General features: G+C 38.0%; 1 protein-coding gene across 1 annotated transcript in view; it reads right to left on the bottom strand.

Moving 5' to 3' along the window:
• The window catches only part of LOC118675682 (protein FAM170A-like), a 63,908-nt gene extending 46,808 nt beyond the window's left edge, over positions 1-17,100 (bottom strand). Inside the window, exon 1 of the mRNA XM_036348511.1 lies at positions 17,025-17,100. Within this exon, the coding sequence (XP_036204404.1) occupies positions 17,025-17,100 (76 nt within the window). The remainder of the gene's footprint in view (positions 1-17,024) is intronic.
• Between the last annotated feature and the right edge of the window lie 5,476 nt (positions 17,101-22,576).

Raw genomic sequence — 22,576 nt, 5'->3', positions numbered from 1 at the left:
AAAAGGACTTCAACCAAATTAACACTGCCGAATCCTGATTCTGCATTATAAAATGCAAATTTGAGGGAGGGAATCCAGAAACCAGAGATAAAAAGCAAATAATTAATAATATTAAAGAGAAAATTGATTGTTTAATCATGCATGCATCCTTTGCCTCAATCAGCAAACTAACTCTGAGCATTTTGTTTGCCCTTAAGCATTGTAAGTAGTGAAAATAAGGGTCAACGTGAAAAATCAAGAGCATCCTCATGGTGGAGAAAACCATTGAATATGAGATATAAGTTCAGGTGGTTGCAAGTGCTATGAAAAGAAATAAAGTAGCTAAAGAAGACCATATGGAAAGTGGTGAAAATTTAATGTTAAGGCGGTGAGGGAATACTTCAAGGAAAACTTCCTGAAAGAGATAGAAGAGTCATGTTAAGGCCTGGGGGAAGCAAGCACTATATCCTATTCCTGATATTTTTCAGTAGCTGAAACAAATTTAAAATGTTCACTTAACAATCTCCAAATTCAGCCAATACCACTATCCTACTTGTGGAAATGTTTGCAGAGTACTTTACCTCTATTATTGTTTTGTATTTTAGTTCCACATTGCCCCTACCTTCAAAAAACCCCCACCTAATTATTAATGCTTCATTACATTTTAATATAAATTTACTCATTTAATCATTTAAAATTTTTTTCTTTCATCTTGTACATTTTTCTTTGGACAATCATACTAAATTAGTACAGTAGATTTTTGAACAGTGATTGTACCCAGGACATGCTCATGAATTTATTTCCCTGGCCATGGAATAACTACTTTGTTCAGACTTTTTAACTGTTCCAGAATCTGTCTAATGAAATCATTTTAATTAGCTATTTTCTTTCAGAGCTAACGCTAAAATGAGAACTGGGCATTATGATTTATATCAGATCTGATTGATTAAATTTAAGTTTATTCTTGAGAATAAGTGGCCTATGGACATTCATTTGATTGGCAGGCAGGAGAGATTGAAGCTCTTACTCAGTCCATGACATAGATGTCCCCTACCAATTGAAAGCATAAAATCAAGTGTCAATCTGAGACTAAAGTATGTTCTAAAATTTAATGCAAATGCATATCAAAATCATCAAGTATCTGTTTGTTCTTTCACACAGTCATACTACTTACAAATTAACCTAGAGTATTAATCAGAGATATTAAAGATATGTTATTTTTAGTAGTGAGTAAATAGAAATTTCTAAATATTTAAAAATATGTCATAAATCTTTAAGTAAAATTTTTAATATCACTTTCATGGGATATTTTGCAGACCTCTTACAGAAAATGTTTTAAGAAGTAAGCATGTTTATGGTAAATTATAACAAACTGTAAAATGTCATCAATTAAATAAGAGTATTTTTATAAATGAAAAAATTAATTTCCAAGGTAAGTCATAAAATATAGTGATCAGGCATTTAACAAAATGTTAATAACCAAGTTTGGCTATTGGTCATATTGTTACTTTTTTCCTCAATTTTAAAAAAATATATGTTTTTTTACTGATTACAGAGGGAAACATCAATGATGAGAGAGAATCATGGATCAGCTGCCTCCTGCATGCCCCACACTGGGGATCAAGCCCACAACCTGGGCATGGCCTTGACCATGAATTGAACTGTGACCTCCCACTTCTTAGGTCGACACATAATTACTGAGCCATGCTGGCTGGCTCCCTATTTTTATTTTGTGTATTTGCTAAGTTTACTATATTGGATATGAATCATTAATTAGAAAAAAGTCCGAAGCAAAAATTGCAATTTTAAACTTTTCACATTCAAACAAAATTCCCTCTGTGCTTCTTTTTGATAAGTAAGCGTAAGAAGAGGGATAGAATATGTTTCAAAATTTAACATTTTGTGTGTAATTTATATGTAATTTCATCACCTTGGGGTTCACTCCTCTCCTCCACAGTTAATTTGAAAAGGCATAAGGGCAGCTAAACCTTCCCTCCAGGCTCCACATACCCACATGCAAGGTAAATACAGCTAGATTAGAATTGGCCCAATCAATTCTATTTATACTTTTATCTCTATATTTAGAAACCAGGGCAAAAGTTCCTCTCCCTTCCACTAAAAATTCTTAATTATATCAAACAATGTACTTTAATAAAAATGCAATCTCCTGAAATAAAATATTCTTTAATCCTAAATATTAAAATTGAAACATTTTATGAGAAAAGGAGTACTAATGTGTTATTCACAGTTTCCATGCTAAACAGAACTTTATATTAAGCATGAACATATGTTTGAAGGAATCCCTGCTGTTTCAAGAGAATGACACTTAACTGCATAATACTCTAATGAGATAATAGCATAGCTCATTTTCCAGTCAGGTATAATCTTTTACTTTCAAGTAGATACGGCATAAATGAGTTTAAACCTGAAAACCTGGTTAAAGTCTATCTCATGATTAATTAGTCCCTTTTAGAAATTCAGTTAAATGCTGGATGCCAAACATTAAAATGGAGAGATAATGAGTGAAGGAACAGAGAAACATGGGTGTGCATAAATTGTTGTCTCTGACCTAATTTAAAGAGTTAAATTGAATATTTAACATCAAAACAAATATTATAATAATGTGTACTGTCCATCATTCTCCCAGCTGGTGTAGCATCATCAGGTTTTACCACAGCATGAATACTGACATTCTCTCATTAAGTTTAAGGTTTGTTTTAGTCAAAATACACAGTTTCTTCAAGGTTGAATATAGAAGTTGTCTTTAGAGTAGATCGGTTTTCACAGTACTGAGTAGACTTTTTTATTCTTTATAAAATTTTACTTTGAGATATTTTCAGGATGATATTGGCCCATCACCACCAGACTAAAAGCATAGAGTGGCTGCTGATGAGACAGTGGTGCTAATAAGAACATTAGTCATATGCTCCAATTTCTTCATTTTTTAAATTAGAAAGCTGAGAGTAGGAGGAGTTTATTTGTAGTTATGGTCAAACAATACTTCCTAATGGATTTATCTTAGCATCCGGATGTCTGAACCCTAGATTCATCAGATTTCTTTTTAAGAATCTCTAAAAATTTCTTTGGTTATTTTCTTTACAGAAATATAACCTAATATGAACAGTAATTGTTTTTGTAAGATAAGTTAATGGTTTTAGCTTATTTAATTCTACACTCCAACATAAAGGTGTTTCAGTTTACTTTTAACCTTCCAATGTTGAACATTAGTTATCTTTAAAGTCATTTTAAATAAAATTTAACTATATGAATCATACTTATATGCCATGTACTGTTAAATTTTTGCACTAATATCTAAAAGTGCTTTTTGTAGCATTAATTTTAAATTACAAATTATAAAAATGCTGATGATATCCAATTTGAGAACATATCAAGGTAAAAATAAAAGCAGAATTATGATATTTTATTACCTATTACCTGAACACAATTAAAATTTATTTCATGGTGAATTTTATTGCTTTCTTTCCTTCCTTTCATCCTTGCTTCCTTCATTTATTTTCCCTCCCTCCCTCCCTTCCTCCTTCCTTCTTTCCTCTCTCCTTTTCCCCTTTTTTTTCTATCGTCTATCTTTTATCTATCTAATCTAATCTATCTATCATCTATCTATCTATCTATCTATCTATCTATCTATCTATCTATCATCTTTCTTTCTATCATCTATCATCTACCATCTATCTATCATCAAAGCATCTATTTATCTAACCATTCCTATGTTTTTGGACCTTGTTATTTTAAACTTACTTCTCAAAAAATGCATTGTTTTAAAGTTTGAGTAATAGTTCATTTTACAGTCAATCATGTTCACAATAGAGAAAATTGTACATTTCATTGGAATGAAACTGCTAGAAAAAATTGTTATGAAGCACTTCGAAAAGAGACATTCAATAAACTAAGGTAGGAGACTTTAACAAATATAATTATTGTAAATAAAATTGAAAACAATGAAAGTTATACATGTCTAATAAATAGTAGTAACTTGAAGGAAATATTTAAAGAAAACCCATTATTTTAAACATAATGTTGCTGGCTAGAAATGAGTACTTACAAAATTAAATCTTATTAGTCAGGGAAAGACTCTGAACTAGAAGATCCTGGTTGATTAAATGAATTTGACATCTCTTCTGGACATATGATTGTCATTAATGCACATTAGTCCTGCCTTTTGAGATGAGAGATTGTTACCATTGCAGATACTCATGGAAGAGCATTTAGCTTAGAGCTCATAAAACAATTAAAATACCTTTAGTGACTATAAAATAGAGAATACTGCATTGGATGGATCATTAGCTTTATCTGCTATACCTGTTATATTTTTAGCACACTCTTGGGAAATGCCATTTTAAAGGCCTATACTCTTTTCCTGGCATCACTTCTGCAATATTAAATCAGCTAAAGTCTCAGTTTTGATAATTTATAACAAATAAGTAGTTTTAAAAATTCAAAACGACATTTTAAGGTGTGAGTCTGTCCTCAAAAAGATATTATTAGTACTTTTGGATAAAAGATTTTGTGTGTGTGAATCATAATTATGGAGGTTGGTATGAGTCTTCTTATTTCCTAGCTATTCAACTGAATATAAAATTATAGCTTCTATTATACAAAAATAACAAATACAAATAATTAGCATCCTTGAAGCCTGAAATATTGAAACTTGGCAGGAATGTTTGTCATCTATGACAATCAGGAATCCACTGGAATGTACTTATTCAGTATAGGATATTCCTCTCATTGGTGTTTATGTCAACAAACTATGAGAACAAATTCTTTGGACATTTTCCAAGAAAGTCTTTCCTCATTGTTATAAGATTGTTTACAACAAGTTTTTAAATTATAAAATCTTTTTAAAGAGTGAGTTCTTTTAAATTTAGCTTAATGGAGTTAAAATGCTGTTGATAAATAAATTATGCTCTTGACTATAAATTACCTTTCTTTCAACTTTGGTGTGTAACGTAAATGAGCACTACATAGTCCACATTTACACATTTAACCAAATGACTTGGTTATCAAAAAATCACAAATTAGTCATTATTTCTGTTTTTTCTAAATAGAATCCACCTTTGGATCAAGACTGTCTAAATAGCCTGGCTGGTGTGGCTCAGTGATTGAGCATCAATCCATGAACCAGGAGGTCATAGTTTGATTCCTGGTCAGGGCACATGCCTGGGTTGTAGACTTGATCCCCAGTTGGAGGCATGTAGAGGGCAGCTGATCAATGATTCTCTCTCATCATTGATGTTCTATCTTTCTCTCCCTCTCCCTTCCTCTTTCTGAAATCAATAAAAATGTATTTTTAAAAAAGACTAAATATTTTTTTAATTTTAGAGAGAAGAAGGGGAGAGAGAGAGAGAGAGAGAGAGAGAGAGAGAGAGAGAGAGAGAGAGAGATTGATTTACAGGTTGCCTCCCCCACATATGCCAATTAGAGATCAAAACCTGGGTATGTATCTGACTGGGAATCAAAGCCATTACCTTTGATAGATGCTTCAATCAACTGAGCCACTGGACCAGGGCAGTGATTGGATATTTGACATGAACAAATTTCTTGAGAAATACAACTTACCAAAACAAGCATCAAGTGAAGATAAAATTACTACGTAAACTAACATTTAGGAAATAATTTTTAATAAGCACTGTTAAAATGAAATAGCAAATAAACACTGGACTTGAAAATTTCCTAGGCAGACAAAAACCATTTAAGATATGTAAGTAAAACTAAATTTAGGTTATTTCATGAATGTAAATGAAGCTTAACCTATGTTTTTTTTTTTTCTTGTAAATGCCTCTGACAATCATAAAGGAAACTTGTCATCTTCCTAAAATGATATGAGAAAAACACCTTTCACCAATCTCTGCCATCTGGAAACCCTCACTGTAATAACCAATTACAGTAAAGGTTAACAAAGAGTTTTCAGCTGTGATGTTAACTATTCTAGCTCATCAGAGTTGTTTTCAATAAGCCCCTGGGGTTTTTTTCCTGAGAGTTGAGCTTGGAATAAGATCAAATAGCAACAAGGTTGGGAGTGGGACTTTTCAAAGATCAAAATATTACCTGTTTCTGGGGATGGGGCTTTTAACCAAGCTCCAAAATAGGCAAGTTCCTTCTGTTTGTAAGTCAGCCAGCCCTCATGGAGTTGGGGATGGGAGATGGGAATAACTCCTTGAAAAATGCCAAATGCACACTGCTCTTCCCAGGTTTTAGTCGTTTTTTTCTGAAATAAATGCTTTTCAGTTTTATTTTGTGCCTTTTGTTAATTTCAAAAGTTTTAAAGTGTTTGATAATCATAATTTGGCAGTATTTGTATCTTATTTTTTATGCAAGAGAGTGAATTCACAGATAGCATCACTTTAACTTATGAAACACTCACCCTACTTTGGTAATCTCTTTTCTAATAGATTGCAAATATAGTTGACATAAACAAGAAATATGCTTAAAAATTCTGTTTTCTAATCTCTTTCCCTAAAAATGTTAATTCATTAATCATACATTCTACTTCCAATGTTACTGTGGGTGACACTTGAAGCATTTTTCCACTGGGTGTTCTGAATTGCCATCTTTCCGTTCTCTTACAAGCCACCTATGTCAGCCTTAGTTATAAATGTTACTGTTTTTAATGGCAGCAACGAATTTCTAGTCACCAGTTACTGAGGTAGTTATGATAGACTTCTTGTTAACTTATTATTCTCGACAAATGTTCTCCAGTCTCAATGGCATAAAACAGTAAGTCTTGTTTCTCTTCTACTCCTCCTAAAGGATGATGACAGGAGGAGTTCTCATGGTAATCACCTAGACTCAAGCTGATGGAAGGTTCATTGCAACAAGTAATTGAAGACTGACCAGGGTGTGTGTGTGTGTGTGTGTGTGTGTGTGGCTGGGGGATTACTTGCTCAGAGATACATACTACGTATGCTTACATTTCATTGGCAAATCAAATCATATGTGTATGACCAAATTCCACAGAGACAGGACTTTGCAATACTACCATGTGACCCTGAGAAAAAGAGAACTTATAACAAAAGATAATGGAATTATATTCCCCAAATTTGAACAATCTGTGTACTGAATCATTCATGTTAGGAAGTAAACGGGCTACCAAATTAGCTATTTAATGCCTTTTTTGGACATATCCTGCATCTGTATTGTTAAATCAGGAGATTAGCTATTACTGAGATTTTGTAGCTCTAGCCTAGGGATGGAGAAATATATGTCATTTCCAGTACTAGTTGGATAGGTTGATGGCAATTGCCCAGGGTGGTGTGTTGAGAAGGACGTGAAGCCTCTTTAAGCCTCAGTAGAAAAGGTTGCCATGACTGATTAGTATGCTTCAGATAAGCAAAACTATAGTAGACATCTGAAATAGGCAGTTTAATCGTTCTATTCTCTAGAGCTCTGAGCATAAATGTGAACAGGCATGCATTAGTTCTAGAATAACAGAAGTGTTTTAAATAAAATATCACGTCAAGTACTTAGAATAGTTTTATAAAATGTATGTTGATTGTAGATATCTCAAAGATAAAATGGCTCCTATCTCATGGACAAAGAAAAAAAAAATACTGTCATAACGACAGTAAAGTACTATTTTCAAATGTTATATTCAATTTCCTACACATGCATACATTATATTGTTAAATCACAAGCTTTGACTTGAGGATCAGAGAATGTTTATCTATATGGGATTCAATAATCATGAGTTGAATTTAATAATAAATTACTTGATGTCAGTTGCAAATGTTTCTAATAATCACATGTAATCAAGCCTATCTAGAAAAAATTTCCCAAGAGAACAATTTTGAACTGAAAACAAAAGATTATGTTGAAAATTAAATGAACTTTCTTGGCTTTATTCCTTCTTCCCCCCAACATTTTGCACTCCTCTTTTTGTTGATCCCTTATGTGCTTTCCCCAAAAGATTCTATAAAGGAACTCCTATCAATAATTGAATAATTGCATCCCTTTCACTACTACGTGGCAAGGTTTGAAGTCCCATAAGTGAGAGGTGCTACTATCCCAGGAAGGCTAAATTTGTAGATGTTTAAGTAAAATACTGTAAATTGCATTGAAAATCCTTTTCCTAACAATGGGACACTCAGTTTGAACTGTAGCAGGAAGTTAGATAGGCATGAGCAGTGCAGGGACCAGGGACCAGGTGCAGAGGGTCATGAGGGCAGAACTACAAGCAAAACTATAAGCCCTTGCATGACCACTCCCTTAAGCTTTAGTCCCTGGAGATGACATCCAGGCCCAGAATAGCAGCAAAACCAAAAGAGCCACACCATGACTGACATCAGGACCAGCTGCTAATGACTAATGACTCTCTCCTCTGGTGCTGACCAATCAATGGAGACCACCACCCTGAGGAGACACATGGGGGAAATTGATGAATATTCTTTTGAAATCCTCTCCTGAAAGCTCAGATAAAAGCCTCAGTATGAAAGACCCAGCCTGACTCTCTCTCTCTCTCTCTCTCTCTCTCTCTCTCTCTCTCTCTCTCTCTCTCTCTCTCGCCTGACCCTTTCTCCACCCCGCTTTCCTTCTTTTCCAAGGGCTCTCCATCCCTTTGTCTCTGTCTCACACTCTCACCTGAAGCATGCCCAAACCTCCCCTCCCTCTTTCATCTTTCAAGGTCTCTCTCTCTACCCCTCCCTCCCTCCCTCCCTCCATCCCTCCCTCCCTTCATCCCTCCTTCTGTCTCTCCTCTCCCTCCTAAGTTCCAAGGACCCTATTTTGCTGTAACTTGTTTCCTAAGCCCATTTTTACTATGACTCATTTCTATCACTGTGACTTTCTAAATAAACGTTCTCTTATCATTGGAGTCTTGGCTCTGAATTCTTCCCTTAGCCAGAACTCAAGAACTGAGGCTGCCAAACCAAGGTTAACACCTCATGCCATTTTTCTGCCACTAATAGAACCACCTAGACTTGTTCTGTAGAATAAATTATTTTCTGGAGTGTTTTTTTCTACCGTTTTTACACAAACGCCTCCATTGAGGCCAACCCCAATCTTCCTTCTTTGCACGAATTATATAAAGGATGTAATCTAGCATTAATCTGGATTTTCTGAAGACTCTTAGTATTAAAATACCTCTTCTCACTAGTGATATGGACATAGGCATGGTCTTTGGGTTCTCTGTAACTGAAACACGTTCTTTAGTTATATAATTATGACTTCATTTAAAATCAATTATCCTAAGTGGGGTTTTTTAATACAGCTGCCAGTTGCCATAATTATAAATCAATTACTTCTCCTTTTGGCAATCACATGTTCTTATCAAATAATATTCATGTTTTGCAGTGTCCTGTTCCATATTTGGCTATGTACAATGTTAACCTTGGAAAAGCTTTTGAATGTTTCATTACACAAAGGGTTCTAGGAATTAGCTATACTGTTGTTTAGTTTATTTTTTCCCTTTTACAGAGAATATAGCAATTCTTCCAAATTAAATGATTTGTACAAGTTCACAAGTTACTCAGTGATTGTAACCACATTATAACTACTAGTGTGTTATAGTTAATTGCTGACTTAGTACCAATATTCCCCCCCATATTTGGTTTAAATTTAACAAATAGTTTTGCTATATTTGTTTTAGATTTATGATGAAAATAGTTTGTATTCTGTGTAACATCTTAGTCCAAATTGTAATTATATAATACAACACATTATATCATGAATTTATGAATTAGAAATTTTTGCTAGACACAGTAAGGATGGCTCCACACTACCTTTAATGCCTAGTGACTCAATTGGACATCTCAAAGTGTGGGGTTGAAATATTTGAAGACTACTTGCCTCACATATCTGACATTGATGTAAAAAAGTTGAAAAAAATCTGAGGCCTGACACAGCTGTTGCTCCTTAGGCAACTCTTTCAATCACTATGTGGTGTCTCAAAGTGTTACCTCCAGCATGGTATCTTCTAAATACTGATATTTCTTATACATCATTTCAGAGCACCCACGACATGTGTCCCAAGAGAGATAATCAAGTGGAGAGATAATCAAGTGACCTATATTTGTAAATCACTCAGTGTCTTACCTGCCACATTTTATATCTCAAGGGCATTGCAAAAGTCCACCAAAGTTCAAGGTGAGGGCACCTGCATAACCTCTTTTGATAGAAGAGTGTCAATATAAGAGAAATACAAATCATAACAGTGAGATATTATTTCATACCCACTGGAATGGCTGTAATAAAAAACAATAACACCAACACATAGGTTAAAAACTAGCATCCCCAGCTAAGTGAAATAAGTCAGTCAGAGAAAGACAAATACCGTATATCTCACTTATATGTGGAATCAAGAACAAAATAAACTGACAAACAAAATAGAACCAGAGGCATAAGTACAGGGAACAGACTGACAGATCTCAGAGGAGAGTGGAGTGTAGGGACTGGTTAAAAAAAGGTGAAGAGATTAGCCAAAGAACATGTATGCATAGCCCAGGGACACAGACAATAGTGTGGTTAAGCCCAAGGGAGTGGGGCAAAGACTGAGTGGAGATGGGCAAGGGACAGGGGGAAGCGGGGGGTTGGGGGGGAGGAATGGGGAACATCTGTAATAGCATAAACAATAAAAAAATCTAAAATTTTATCACTCACAGGTAACCACTAATAATATTTTGATGTTCAACTAGCCAAAAATTTTCCCTGTGTATGTTTTATTGAAACATGCACATATATGTTTTATTTAAATAGAGTTTAAAAATATGGATTATTTTGGATTTCCTTGTTTTCACTTACTACTAGTATATATGATAAGTCTTAAAGAATAAATGTTTTATGAACCTGCCAAAAAAATAGTCCCTCTCACTGGTATTAAAAGTAATAGGGATAAAAACATTTAGGTTTTGATTTGAATATGTTAACTTCTCATGGTCCAAATTTAATTGTCTACCTGCACACAAACACAAACATCCAGGTACTTGAAAAATAAGTTGAAAAAACCATCAATATTAAAAGACATATGTGCAGTATATGCATGTGTGTTGGAAAGGGGTGGAAGACAATTCTATTTCAGATCATACGTACTATATAATACAATAATTTCGAATTAAGGAAGCTTTCCCAATTTAATAACAACTGTATTATGGTCCTAAAACTTGGAAAGCCTAAAGGGATAGAAATCTTTCCTCACATACAAATGATCCTATCTAATAAAAGGGTAATATGCAAATTAGCCATCACTCCATCACAAAGATGGTAGCGCCCACAGCCACAAGATGACAGTGCCCAGTCCCCTCAGCCCCACCAGAGTCCCTGGTCCTGTCAGCTGGGGGGAGAGGAGGGCAGCTGGAATCCTGAGCCCTTTCAGTTTCTGCAGCCCCTGGACCGGAAGTGGAAGCCGAGAGCGCGGGGAGCACGAAGAATGCTGGGAATCGTGGTTCTGGAGGTGGATGTGTTGCGGGATCTCCTAGACACTAGAGCAAAGTGAGCCTGGAGCAAGTTACTGTTGCTGGTGGGGGATGGAAGGAAAGCAAAGGTGAGAGACGTAAGTAAAGTTAGAGTGTCGAGGAAAAATTAAAAGGAAGATATCCTGCAACTTCTAGGAATCTCCACCAATGGAGCAAAGGAAAAAAAAAAAAAAAAAAAAAAAAAAAGAAAAAAAAAAAGCTCTATTATTCTGTGAGCACCAAACCAGACTGGGCTGGGGTCTCACACAATTTGTTCATATGATTGAAAAGACAGACAGAAACTTCACTCTTTCATGTATCCAGGCAGATGCAATGCACAACATGCATGTTTTCACAAAAGAGGCTTAACAGCACCGTTTGCTATACGCCCTTTGGTAAGTCACCTTTTTGGTGGCCATCTGTGTTAGTTAATTGCCATAATCAAGAGTAAAAATTAGGAAAAACTAAGATGGCGGCATAGGTAAACACCGGGAAATTGTCGCCTCACACAACAATTGAAAATTACCGCAAAGGACTGAGCAAATATCATCCAGAACAACAGGAAGGCTGGCTGAGTGTAAATTCTACAACTAGAAGGAAAGAAAAGCACGCTGAGAGCCAGAGGCGCTGCGGAGGTGAAGTGCAGAGGTACGGCGGCTCGCGCGCGAAGAAGGGGGATGGCGCCTGAGGACGCGGCTGTCTTTTTGAATCACAAGCTCCCGATTGCTCTGAACTCCGGTTCTGGGAAGTCTCTGGGGACCCAGGACTCATACAGGGAGAGGCTGGTCTGTCCGGCAGCGGGCGAACTTGAGGGCGGCTTTCCCTCAGAGGTGCTTGCAGCCGTTACCGGGACACTGAGACGCGCGACTCCGGGCGGAGAATCGGCCATAGCTGCTTTCTCTGCCCTTTGACTCCCTGAGACCCCGCCCCACCCAGGCTGCGGCAGAGGCTTTTGCATGTGAATGTACCTAACTGCAGCCGAACCAGGCAGACCCAGAACTTCCAAGAGAAGGCCCAAGGCCCCGCAGCGGCTTGCATTGCTTCACAGCTGAGCCTCTTCGTGGCTCCTGCTGTGTGGCCTCAGGCAGAGGCTGAATTAGCACCTCCTTAGATCCAGGAGCCACTGTACCCAGTGGTCAGAGGGGGACCACCCAGATTGCAACTCCTCAGATCCATAAGGGACACACTCAGGGAGCAGACTCAGTGAGCACCAAAGCCCCACTGAAGCAAGTCTTGCCCCAGAAGGGTGTCTTCAGCACAGAAGTTCTCCCACTTTAGACACAGCTGATTCTCACAGCCAATTGGCCTGGAGGTCAATTCCTCCCAGTGATTCTACAACAACCAAGGCACCAAGAGTGCACCAAGAGTGTCCACCCCAGGTAACTGGGGAGGCTGAGCTACTGGGCCCTACAGGACACCTGGCGCACAGGGCCACTTTATCAACACAGGGAAGCTGCCAAAATGCGGAGACAAAGAAACAGGTCACAAATGGCAGAAATGGAGGAAAGCAAACGATTGGATATAGAGTTCAAGGCCACGTTTATAAGGTTTTTCAAGAATTTTATGGAAACCGTCGATAAATTTAATGAATCCCTCAATAAGTATAGTGAGACCATGGAGGACATGAAAAAGGACCAACTAGAAATTAAGCATACACTGACTGAAATAAAGAATAATTTACAGAGATCCAGCAGCAGACAAGAGGATCCCAAGAATCAAGTCAAAGATTTGAAATACAAAGAAACAAAAAATACCCAACCGAAAAAGAAAAAAGAAAAGAGATTCCAAAAATATGAAGATAGTGTAAGGAACCTCTGGGACAACTTCAAGCGTACCAACATCAGAATTATAGGGGTACCAGAAGGAGAGAGAGGGCAAGATATTGAAAACCTTTTTGAAGAAATAATGACAGAAAACTTCCCCTACCTGGTGAAAGAAATGGACTTACAAGTCCAGGAAGCGCAGAGAACCCCAAACAAAAGGAATCCAAGGAGGACCACACCAAGACACATCATAATTAAAATGCCAAGAGCAAAAGATAAAGAGAGAATCTTAAAAGCAGCAAGAGAAAGACAGTCAGTTACCTACAAGGGAGTACCCATACGACTGTCAGCTGATTTCTCAACAGAAACCATGCAGGCCAGAAGAGACTGGCAAAAAATATTCAAAGTAATGAATAGCAAGAACCTGCAACCAAGATTACTTTATCCAGCAAAGCTATCATTCAGAATAGAAGGTCAGAGAAAGAGCTTCACGGATAAGAAAAAGCTAAAGGAGTTCATCACCACCAAACCAGCATTATATGAAATGCTGAAAGGTATTCTTTAAGAAGAGGAAGAAGAAAAAGGAACTCTTACCATTTGCCACAGCATGGATGGAACTGGAGAGCGGATAAATACCACATGATCTCACTCATTTGTGGAATATAATGAACAACATAAGCTGATGAACAAGGACTGATCCAGAGATGGAGAGGCATTGATTGGACTGTCGGGACTTGGAGGGAAGGTAGGGGAGGGTGGGGGTAAGGGGGAAAGATCAACCAAAGGACTTATATGCAAGCATATAGGCCTAATCAATGGACATGGACAACGGTGGGGTGAGGGCATGAGCGGGGGGTGGGGGGGTAGAGGGTAACGTGGGGACAAGGACACATATGTAATATCTTAATCAATAAAAAATATATTAAAAAAAAAGAGTAAAAATTAAAACTTTTCTATCTCTATGACAAGCAGGTCCTTACAGATTGGAAAAAGGCAACTATCTACACTAATAAAAGACAAAGATGCTAATTGACTGTACCTTTGCTACGCTCATCAGCCAATCAGAAGAGTATGCAAATTAACCCAACAAAGATGGCCGTTAAATTTGCATACTGCAGGCAGATCCCGCTGTGCCGCCCTGCACAGGTGGCAGTGCAAACCCCAGCTGCCGCCTGCCCAGGCGTGGGATCCAGGCCTGCTGTGTGCGGCCTGGGGGACACAGGGCAGGCATTGAGGGATTGGGGGTGCAATCTGCCACCAGGGGAGCAGGCCTAAGCCAGCAGGTGGTTATCTTCTGAGGGGTCCCAGACTGTGAGAGGGCACAGGTTGGGCTGAGAGACTCCCCCCACTGCCAGTGCACAAATTTTTGTGCACCAGCTTCTAGTCTATAATAATAAAAGTGTAATATGAGGGGCAATCAGGCAGGCAGGCAGAGGCATTTAGGGGCGATCAGGTAGGCAAGCAGTTAGGGGTGATCAGGCAGGCAGGCAGAGTGGTTAGGGGTGATGAGGCAGGCAGGGAAGCTGGGTGGTTAGAGGTAATCAAGCCAGCCAGCAGGCAAGCGGTTAGGAACCAGAGGTCCTGGTTTGTGAGAGGGTGCAAGCAGGGCTGAAGGACCACCCCCCTCATGCATGAATTCGGTGCACCAGCCCTCTAGTTTTAAATAACTTTTAAAATAGTCTGTATAATGTTATTTAAAATAAAAACAAACCATGATTCTAATAAACCTTTTAGAAAATAAATAAATATCACCAGCAAACAACTTAATTTTAATTAATAAGCATATGTAAAGTTGGATGAAATACTTGTTAATTAGTAATAGGGACAATTTTATCAGTTAAAATAGACCTTGGATATTGATAGATAATAGTGGTAGATATTACTGATAATTACTGTACATCAACTATCTATGCCTCTTTATGATCTGAATATAATGTTTTAAATCATATTTTGGCAATTTACTAAAAATAATTTAAATTGTTATTGTCCACCAAAAAAATTGATTATTTTTTAAATAAAGAGTTGTATATTACAAACCTGAAATTAAAACATGCACACACACCCACAATTAAAGTTTTATGATACACACAGTGCCATTACCATATAGATCTTACCATTACTTTGCAAAAAGATAAGATGGTTCTTAGACTGAAAAAATTTTTAAATTTACTTAGAGTGTATTCCTGTTTCTCTAACAACTTTTATTGCTATTATGTTTTTATAGTATGATTTTATCTATAAATTAGATTTTTTTTTCTTGGAAAATTTTGTTCATAGCTTCTTTGAGGCTTCCACTTTTGCTGTATATTTTGCCATCATTGTATCATGGTTTTTCTCTTAATCTGTAAACTTGCTTAGGGTGATTACTATGTCCTATTCATGTTTTCTAGATCATTTCATGTACTCACATAATGAATTCATATTTGTATTTTGTGCTATATTTTTTAGATCACAAAATTAAAGAAAAAAACTTTGACTATAATCAGTGTTTGGCTTCAAAAGTGACAGACTTTTGTGGTCCCAATTATTTCAGGTAGATTTTAATACAAGTTATAAAGAAGGCATATGTTCAAGCACCATTACTTCCATTGTCACTTTTTGTAATAAATTGTTATGAAAGGTGACATACGTAGAATGAATAAATCTAAAAATGTAGTTACTTTCCCACCCCCTTGGGTAATAGTTGAACTTTTGATTGCATTCCATCAAGAATGGTGCTTTTTTAAAGCTTGTCTGGGAAGGAGAGATTTTGTTTAGTTCGCTTTTTCACCAAAGCAGAAAATTAGATTACTCTAGAAGTCTGATCAGCAGAGCAGAAAGTAAGCTACATATATAGGTGACTGGATGTTGCATTGAAATGAGAAGTCATGCTGTGTTACCATGTTGGTAAAATTATTTGAGAAGTAAAAGTTAAAAAATCATTCAACAATATCTTTAGGAAATAAATTTAATGCAAAGAAAATATTTCATTGAAATAATTGATTTAAATCCAAGAAAATGTAAATTTGCTTAGACAAGCAGGTAGAAAAACAGTAAAATACACAGAATAAAAATACTAGGAGAGATATTGAATAATACAAATGTGTGACAAACAGTATGTGTATTAGTTTTCTATATCTGTCCTACAAATGACTACAAATGGTGCCTTAAGACATAGTTATGATCTCACAGTTTCTGTGAGTGAAGAGTCTGGGCACGATTTGCTTCAGTCTTCTGCTTAGCATCTCATAAGCCTGCAACCAAGATGTCAGACTTTAGATGCTTGACTGGCAGAGGATTTACCTCCAAGCTCACTTGAATTGCTGAGAGAATTACTTTAATTGTAGCTACATGCCTGAGGGTACTAGTTCCTGCTGAATTTTGGTTGCAGACTGCTCTCTGGACCTAGAAGGCGTCTTCAGCAATCAGAAACCACCAGGTTGTTGTTTTGTTTTGTTTTGTTGTGTGTGTGTGTGTGTGTGTGTGTGTGTGTGTGTGTGTGTGTATGTATGTATGTGTTTTGCCTCATAGCCTCTCCCTAGGCACTCTCATGACAAAGCATATTGTTTCTACAAAACTGGCAAGGGAGAAAGTCTATAATACAAGTTAATCTACTGCCAATATTAAAATGTACATATTTAGCATGATCATGGGATTGCCCTTCCATCATTGCCCTATCACCTAGTTAGAAATAACCACAGATTCCACCCACATCCAAGGGGAAGAGCCGAAAAGGAATGAGTACCAGAAGTTGGTATTACATTAGGGCTTTTCTGACATGGCATTTGAGGATAAAGAGCAATGAGAATTGCTGGATTATATGGTAGTTAGTTGTATTTTTAATTTTTTGAGGAACTTCCATACTGTTTTCCGTTGTAGCTGAATCAATTTACATTCTCACCAACAGTGTACAAAGGTTCCCTTACCTCCACATTCTTGTCAATACTTGTTATTTCTTGTCTTCTTAATGCAGCCATTCTAACGGGTGTGAGGTAACATCTGATAGTGGTTTTGTTTGGTACTTTGTTGATGATTAGTGATACTGAATATCTTTTCATGTACCTGTTGGCCATTAGGATGTCTTCTTTGGAAACATGTTTCTTTAGTCCCTTTGTCTTATTTTCATTATATATATTTTTTACATAATTTTATGCATTATTCATATACTGTGGATACTAAACCCTTACCCAATATATGTGTGACAAATGTGTTCTCCCATTCTGTAGGTTGCCTTTTCATTTTTGACTGTTTCTTTTCTTATATAGAAGTTTTTTAGTCTGGTCCTTATTTTCAAATAATGCTTCCATAAAGGTCATATCACAAAAAGCTGTCTGATGACATGTGTTGAAAATTTTAGGATCCTTTCCCTATCCCCTGAAAATCAAAATCAACTTTTCAAAAAGTTTGACCATTAAAATTATCCAGTACTTAACCAAGCTAGTACAATTTCAGGGACAAATGTGTGGCTCTAAATAAATGTTTTCATTTAAAATCAATGAAGAATCCTATATAATAAAGAGGTAATATGCAAATTGACCATCACTCCAACACACAAGATGGCCAGCCCCATGTGGACACAAGATGGCCAGCAGAGGAGGGCAGTTGAGCGGGACCAGGCCTGGAGGGGAAGGTAGTTGGGGGGACCAGGCCTGCAGGGGAGGGCAGTTAGGGGTGACCAGTCTGGTAAAGGAGGGAAGATAGGGGTGACCAGGCCAGCAGGGGAGGGCAGTTAGGGGCAATCGGGCCAGCAGGGGAGCAGTTAGGTGTCGATCAGGTTGGCAGGGGAATGGTTAGGGGGTGATGAGGCTGGCAGGCAGAAGTGAGTAGGGGTAATCAGGCAGGCAGGCAGGAGAGCAATTGGGAGCCAGCAGTCCTGGATTGTGTTTAGTGGACCTAAACGAGCAGTCAGACATCTCTTGAGGGGTCTCAGATTGGAGAGGGTGCAGGCTGGGATGAGGAACAACCCCCACCCCCATGCATGAATTTTGTGCACCGGGTCTCTAGTATCAAATAAAGCTGGTTGTATATTTATCCAGGTAAATAGATAGATAGATAGATAGATAGATAGATAGATAGATAGATAGATAGATGATAGATAGATAGATGAATATTGCTTTGATAATGCTCATTTCAATTATGCTTCTAAAATTATCTTAAGGAAATGGGCTAAAAATCATTAATACACGTTTTTTCTTTATTAACAGATATTATTGGGGATCTTTTTGATAGGTATCCTATCTAATAAAGAGGGAATGTGCTAATTGACCCTCATGCCATCACAAAGATGGTGCTGCACACAGCCAATAAGGACGGAATATGCTAATTGACTGCCCCACCCTCAAAGATGGCAGTGCCCACAGCCGTGACAAGATGGCAGTGCCCAGTCCCTTCAGCCTTGCCACGTGCCTGCCTTCAGAATCCCCCAGTCCCCCAGCCACCCAGGGCCAGCCCGAGATGCAGGCAAACCTTGGATGGCAGCTGCCTAGCCACCCAGGACCACCTGAGGCTCAGGTAACCAGGGCCAGCCGAGGCTTGTGCTGCCAGCAGTTGCAGCAGCTGAGGTGTGATGGGGCATAACCTTCCCCTGATCTCTGGGTTGCCTCCCACCCTGAGGGCTCCTGGACTGTGAGAGGGGGCAGGCCAGGCTAAGGGACCCCACTCCAGTGCATGAATTTTCATGCACTGGACCTCTACTCTCTTTATACAGAGCTTTCACAGTGACCACATTGACACGCTGAAAGGAGCAGACTGATAATTCAAACATGCTATTCTGCACCTAGAGGAAAAGACCAAATGATGGAGACATCATGTCTGCAAAAGGACTTTTAGTCCTACTGTATTCTCTCCATTCCTTTGGAAGGGCACTTGTTTTGTCTCAAAGATAGATTCTGTTCTCTAGTGTTCTGCTGCAATGTACACCATGGACTATAACCAGAAGAACATTTAGTGATATTTTATTTGCAAGAATTCTTAATTTAATAAGACTTCATATCTTGGAACCCACTAGTACCCACCACTCCCCATATAGTTCTATATGAGGCTATGCTAATTACCAAAGATTTTACTTAACTGTATTCAAAATAATTTGAGATATTTCAGAAATTTACAATTATGATGATGCCACAGTATCTTGTTAGTAATTATCCAGTGATCTGTACATAAGTGTCAATACAAGACATTGCAGCTCTTTCTGTGTCTTCATTAGAGAATGAGATGAAACATATGAGCATGTGTTTATGTTCATCATTTCACAAACAAGTGTATAAAACCTAAGCAACAAAGAAAGTGTGAAATAATAAAATGGTATTCTTATTACTATTTAAAAGGAAAAACATCTATACCTCAAATGATGAGTGCACATATTTGAGTTGTCTTAATATTTATGTCTGATCAACACTGAATTAAAACCATTCCTTGAAAAGTACATATTTTAAGATCAAAGAGAAAATTTATGGAAATACTAATTTTGAATATTGACAAACATTTTTACTAATCGTATATAGCAACCTAATAAATATACTTTGAATAGTAAATACATTTCTCAATAAAACAAATAATGTGTCCTTTTTGACACGATAGACTAGCATGAGATCTGACATTCCTATACATTCTAATATAGGAAATGACATAGATAAACCTTTCAGTAACAGGAATTATCCATTATAATAAAATCTTTTTTTGTGGGGGAGTAATAATTTATCTTTATTAATTGTATAATAATTAAATCATTTAAGCTTTTGACTTTGGTTATATATATTTTATTTCTCACAGAAATATTCAAGCATTTAGGATTTGAGGGGAAGAAAACTATTGAAGAAATTGAAGAAGAGAGCCATGATAAGAAATATATATATCCTATCTAATAAAAGAGAAACATGGTAATTAGCATATGACCGCTACCCTTCCCATTGGCTAATCAGGGCAATATGCAAATTAACTGCCAGCCAAGATGGCAGCCGGCAGCCAGGCAGCTTGAAACTAACATGAGGCTTGCTTGCTTCAGTGACGGAGGACTCCAACGTTCCCCGCCTGCTGCTGCAGACCTCTGAGCTGCAACTCTAAGCAACTATGTAACAAATATAGAAGCTAAACAAAACCCCAGAAACCTGCTTTAGTCCACCGGCCGGGCTTCAGCCAGCAGGATCGCAACATTGTAAGCAAAGACCAGAAACCTACTTTCAGCAGCGGAGGCCTAAGAGCTGGAGCCAAGCCTCAAAGCTAAAGCTGGCCCAGAATAAAAATAAAAAATAAAATAAAAAAAGGAGCAGTTGGGAGCTTCAGTCACCCCCAGCCTGAAAAGAGCCCTCAGCCCCTCACCCAGACTGGCCAGGCACCCCAGTGGGGACCCCCACCTTCAAGGGTGTGTGACCAGTTGCAAACAGCCATCATCCCCTCACCCAGGGTGTCCAGGCACCCCAGTGGGGACCCCCACCCTGATCCAGGACACCCTTCAGGGTAAACCAGCTGGCACCCACCCGTGCACCAGGCCTCTACCCTATATAGTGAAAGGGTAATATGCCTCCCAGCACCGGGATCAGCGGAGCCACGAGGTCTCCCAGCACCGGGATCAGCGTGACAGGGGGCAGCACCCAAACCCCCTGATCGCCCTGCGGCTCTGTGTGTGACAGGGTGAGGCGCCCCAACTGCCCCCCCCCCCCACGGGCCCTGCTCTGTGTGTGACAGGGTAGAGCCATAACCTCCCCATCTACCCTGCCCTGAGTGTGAGAATGGTGGTGCCCCAACCCCCTGATCGGCCCTGCTCTGTGGGTGACAGGGGGTGGTGCTGCAACCTCCCCATCGACCCTGCCTTGAGTGTGACAGGGGATGGTGCCCCAACCCCCCAATCAGCCCTACCCTGAGCATGACTGAGGGTGGCATCACAACCTCCCAATCGGCCCTGCTCTGTGCATGACAGGGGGCGGCGCCCCAACTCCCCAATCGGCCCTGCTCTGAGCCCGACCAGGGGCTGCACCTAGGGATTGGGCCTGCCCTCTGCCACCCAGGAGCAGGCCTAAGCCAGCAGGCGTTATCTCCCGAGGGGTCCCAGACTGTGAGAGGGCACAAGCCAGGCTGAGGGACCCCCCTCCTCCCTGAGTGCACAAATTTTTGTGCACTGGGCCTCTAGTCTATATATATATAGAAAGAGAGAGCGAGAAAGAGAGAGAGAGTTGTATATGGAAACTGGTATTATATAACATATAAATATCACTTAAGGATATTGCTCCAGTGATTTTAGAGAGAGAGAGAAACATTCATGTGAGAAACCTCAATTGGTTGCATTCCGTATGCACCTTGACCAGGGATCAGACCTGCTACCTGGGTATATTCCCCAACCCGGAATTGAACCTGTGACCCTTCAGTGCATGGGATAATGCTCCAACCAACTGAGCCACACTGGTTAGGACACAACTACTAATATTCTGATAATTGTTCCTTTAGAGATATTTCTGTTTATACTGCATATGGTTTCTTTTTATTTTTAAATGACTTTTTAGAGTGGGTTTAGGTTCATAGCAAAATCGAGAAGAAGGTACAGAGACTTCACATGTACCTCCTGTTCCTACACATGCATAAGCTCCTCAATTACCAACATCCTCCACCAAAGTGGAACACTTGTTACAATTGATGAACCTACATTGACATACCATAATCATTCAAAATCCATAGTCCATAGTTTACACTAGGGATTACTCTTAGTAGTGTTGAACATTCTATGAGTTTGAAAAAAATATATAATGACATGTGTGCTTCATTAAAGTGTCATACAGAGCACTTACACCCCCCTAAAAATTATCTATACTTTTTACCTATTCACCTTCCTTCCTATAATAAAATCTTTTTTACAAAAGTTGTTCTTTGTTCAAGCCAGATGAATTTAAGCAAAGGCAGATTAGGGCAAGTGACTGAATTTAGATTAAAATAGGTGTAGTAAAGCTTCAAATAATTGTTTCATATTCTGACATAATGGTTATGGGATTAAATTATTCACATATATTTTCAGATTACTTAGAAAGGGATATTTTCCTAAATTTTAAGTTTGACTTCTATATAAATAGCAAATTGTTTCTTGTTTATTTTGCTAAATATAATCTTTAAGTACTTTAAACATAACATGAAATGGCATGTTTAGAAAAAATGGAATTTTCTCATGTTCTTTTCCCTACCTTTCTGATAAGATAAATGCTCTTCCAAACCAAAAGAAACATGTGACAAGAAATATATCATGTCAAAATTTTAACTTAAATATACTACTAGATTGTAGTGTGAGTTAAATCATAAGTATTCTGAAATTTTCTCTGAGAAGCCGACATATATTCATGCAGTTAAAAGGAACTTTTAATTCATGACATGGGAATTTAAATGATTTCAAAAGGAGCATAATTGGGTATGTTTTATCTTATATTTTATTCAGGTTTTAACCAAAAAGTCTTTAACAGTTAATTAAATTGTCAG

This window comes from Myotis myotis, unplaced genomic scaffold (genome assembly GCF_014108235.1).
Source record: "Myotis myotis isolate mMyoMyo1 unplaced genomic scaffold, mMyoMyo1.p scaffold_m19_p_2, whole genome shotgun sequence".
In the NCBI taxonomy this organism is placed as follows: domain Eukaryota; kingdom Metazoa; phylum Chordata; class Mammalia; order Chiroptera; family Vespertilionidae; genus Myotis; species Myotis myotis.
The sequence above is the reverse complement of the archived record's forward strand: the minus strand, read 5'-3'. Positions and strand labels throughout refer to the sequence as shown.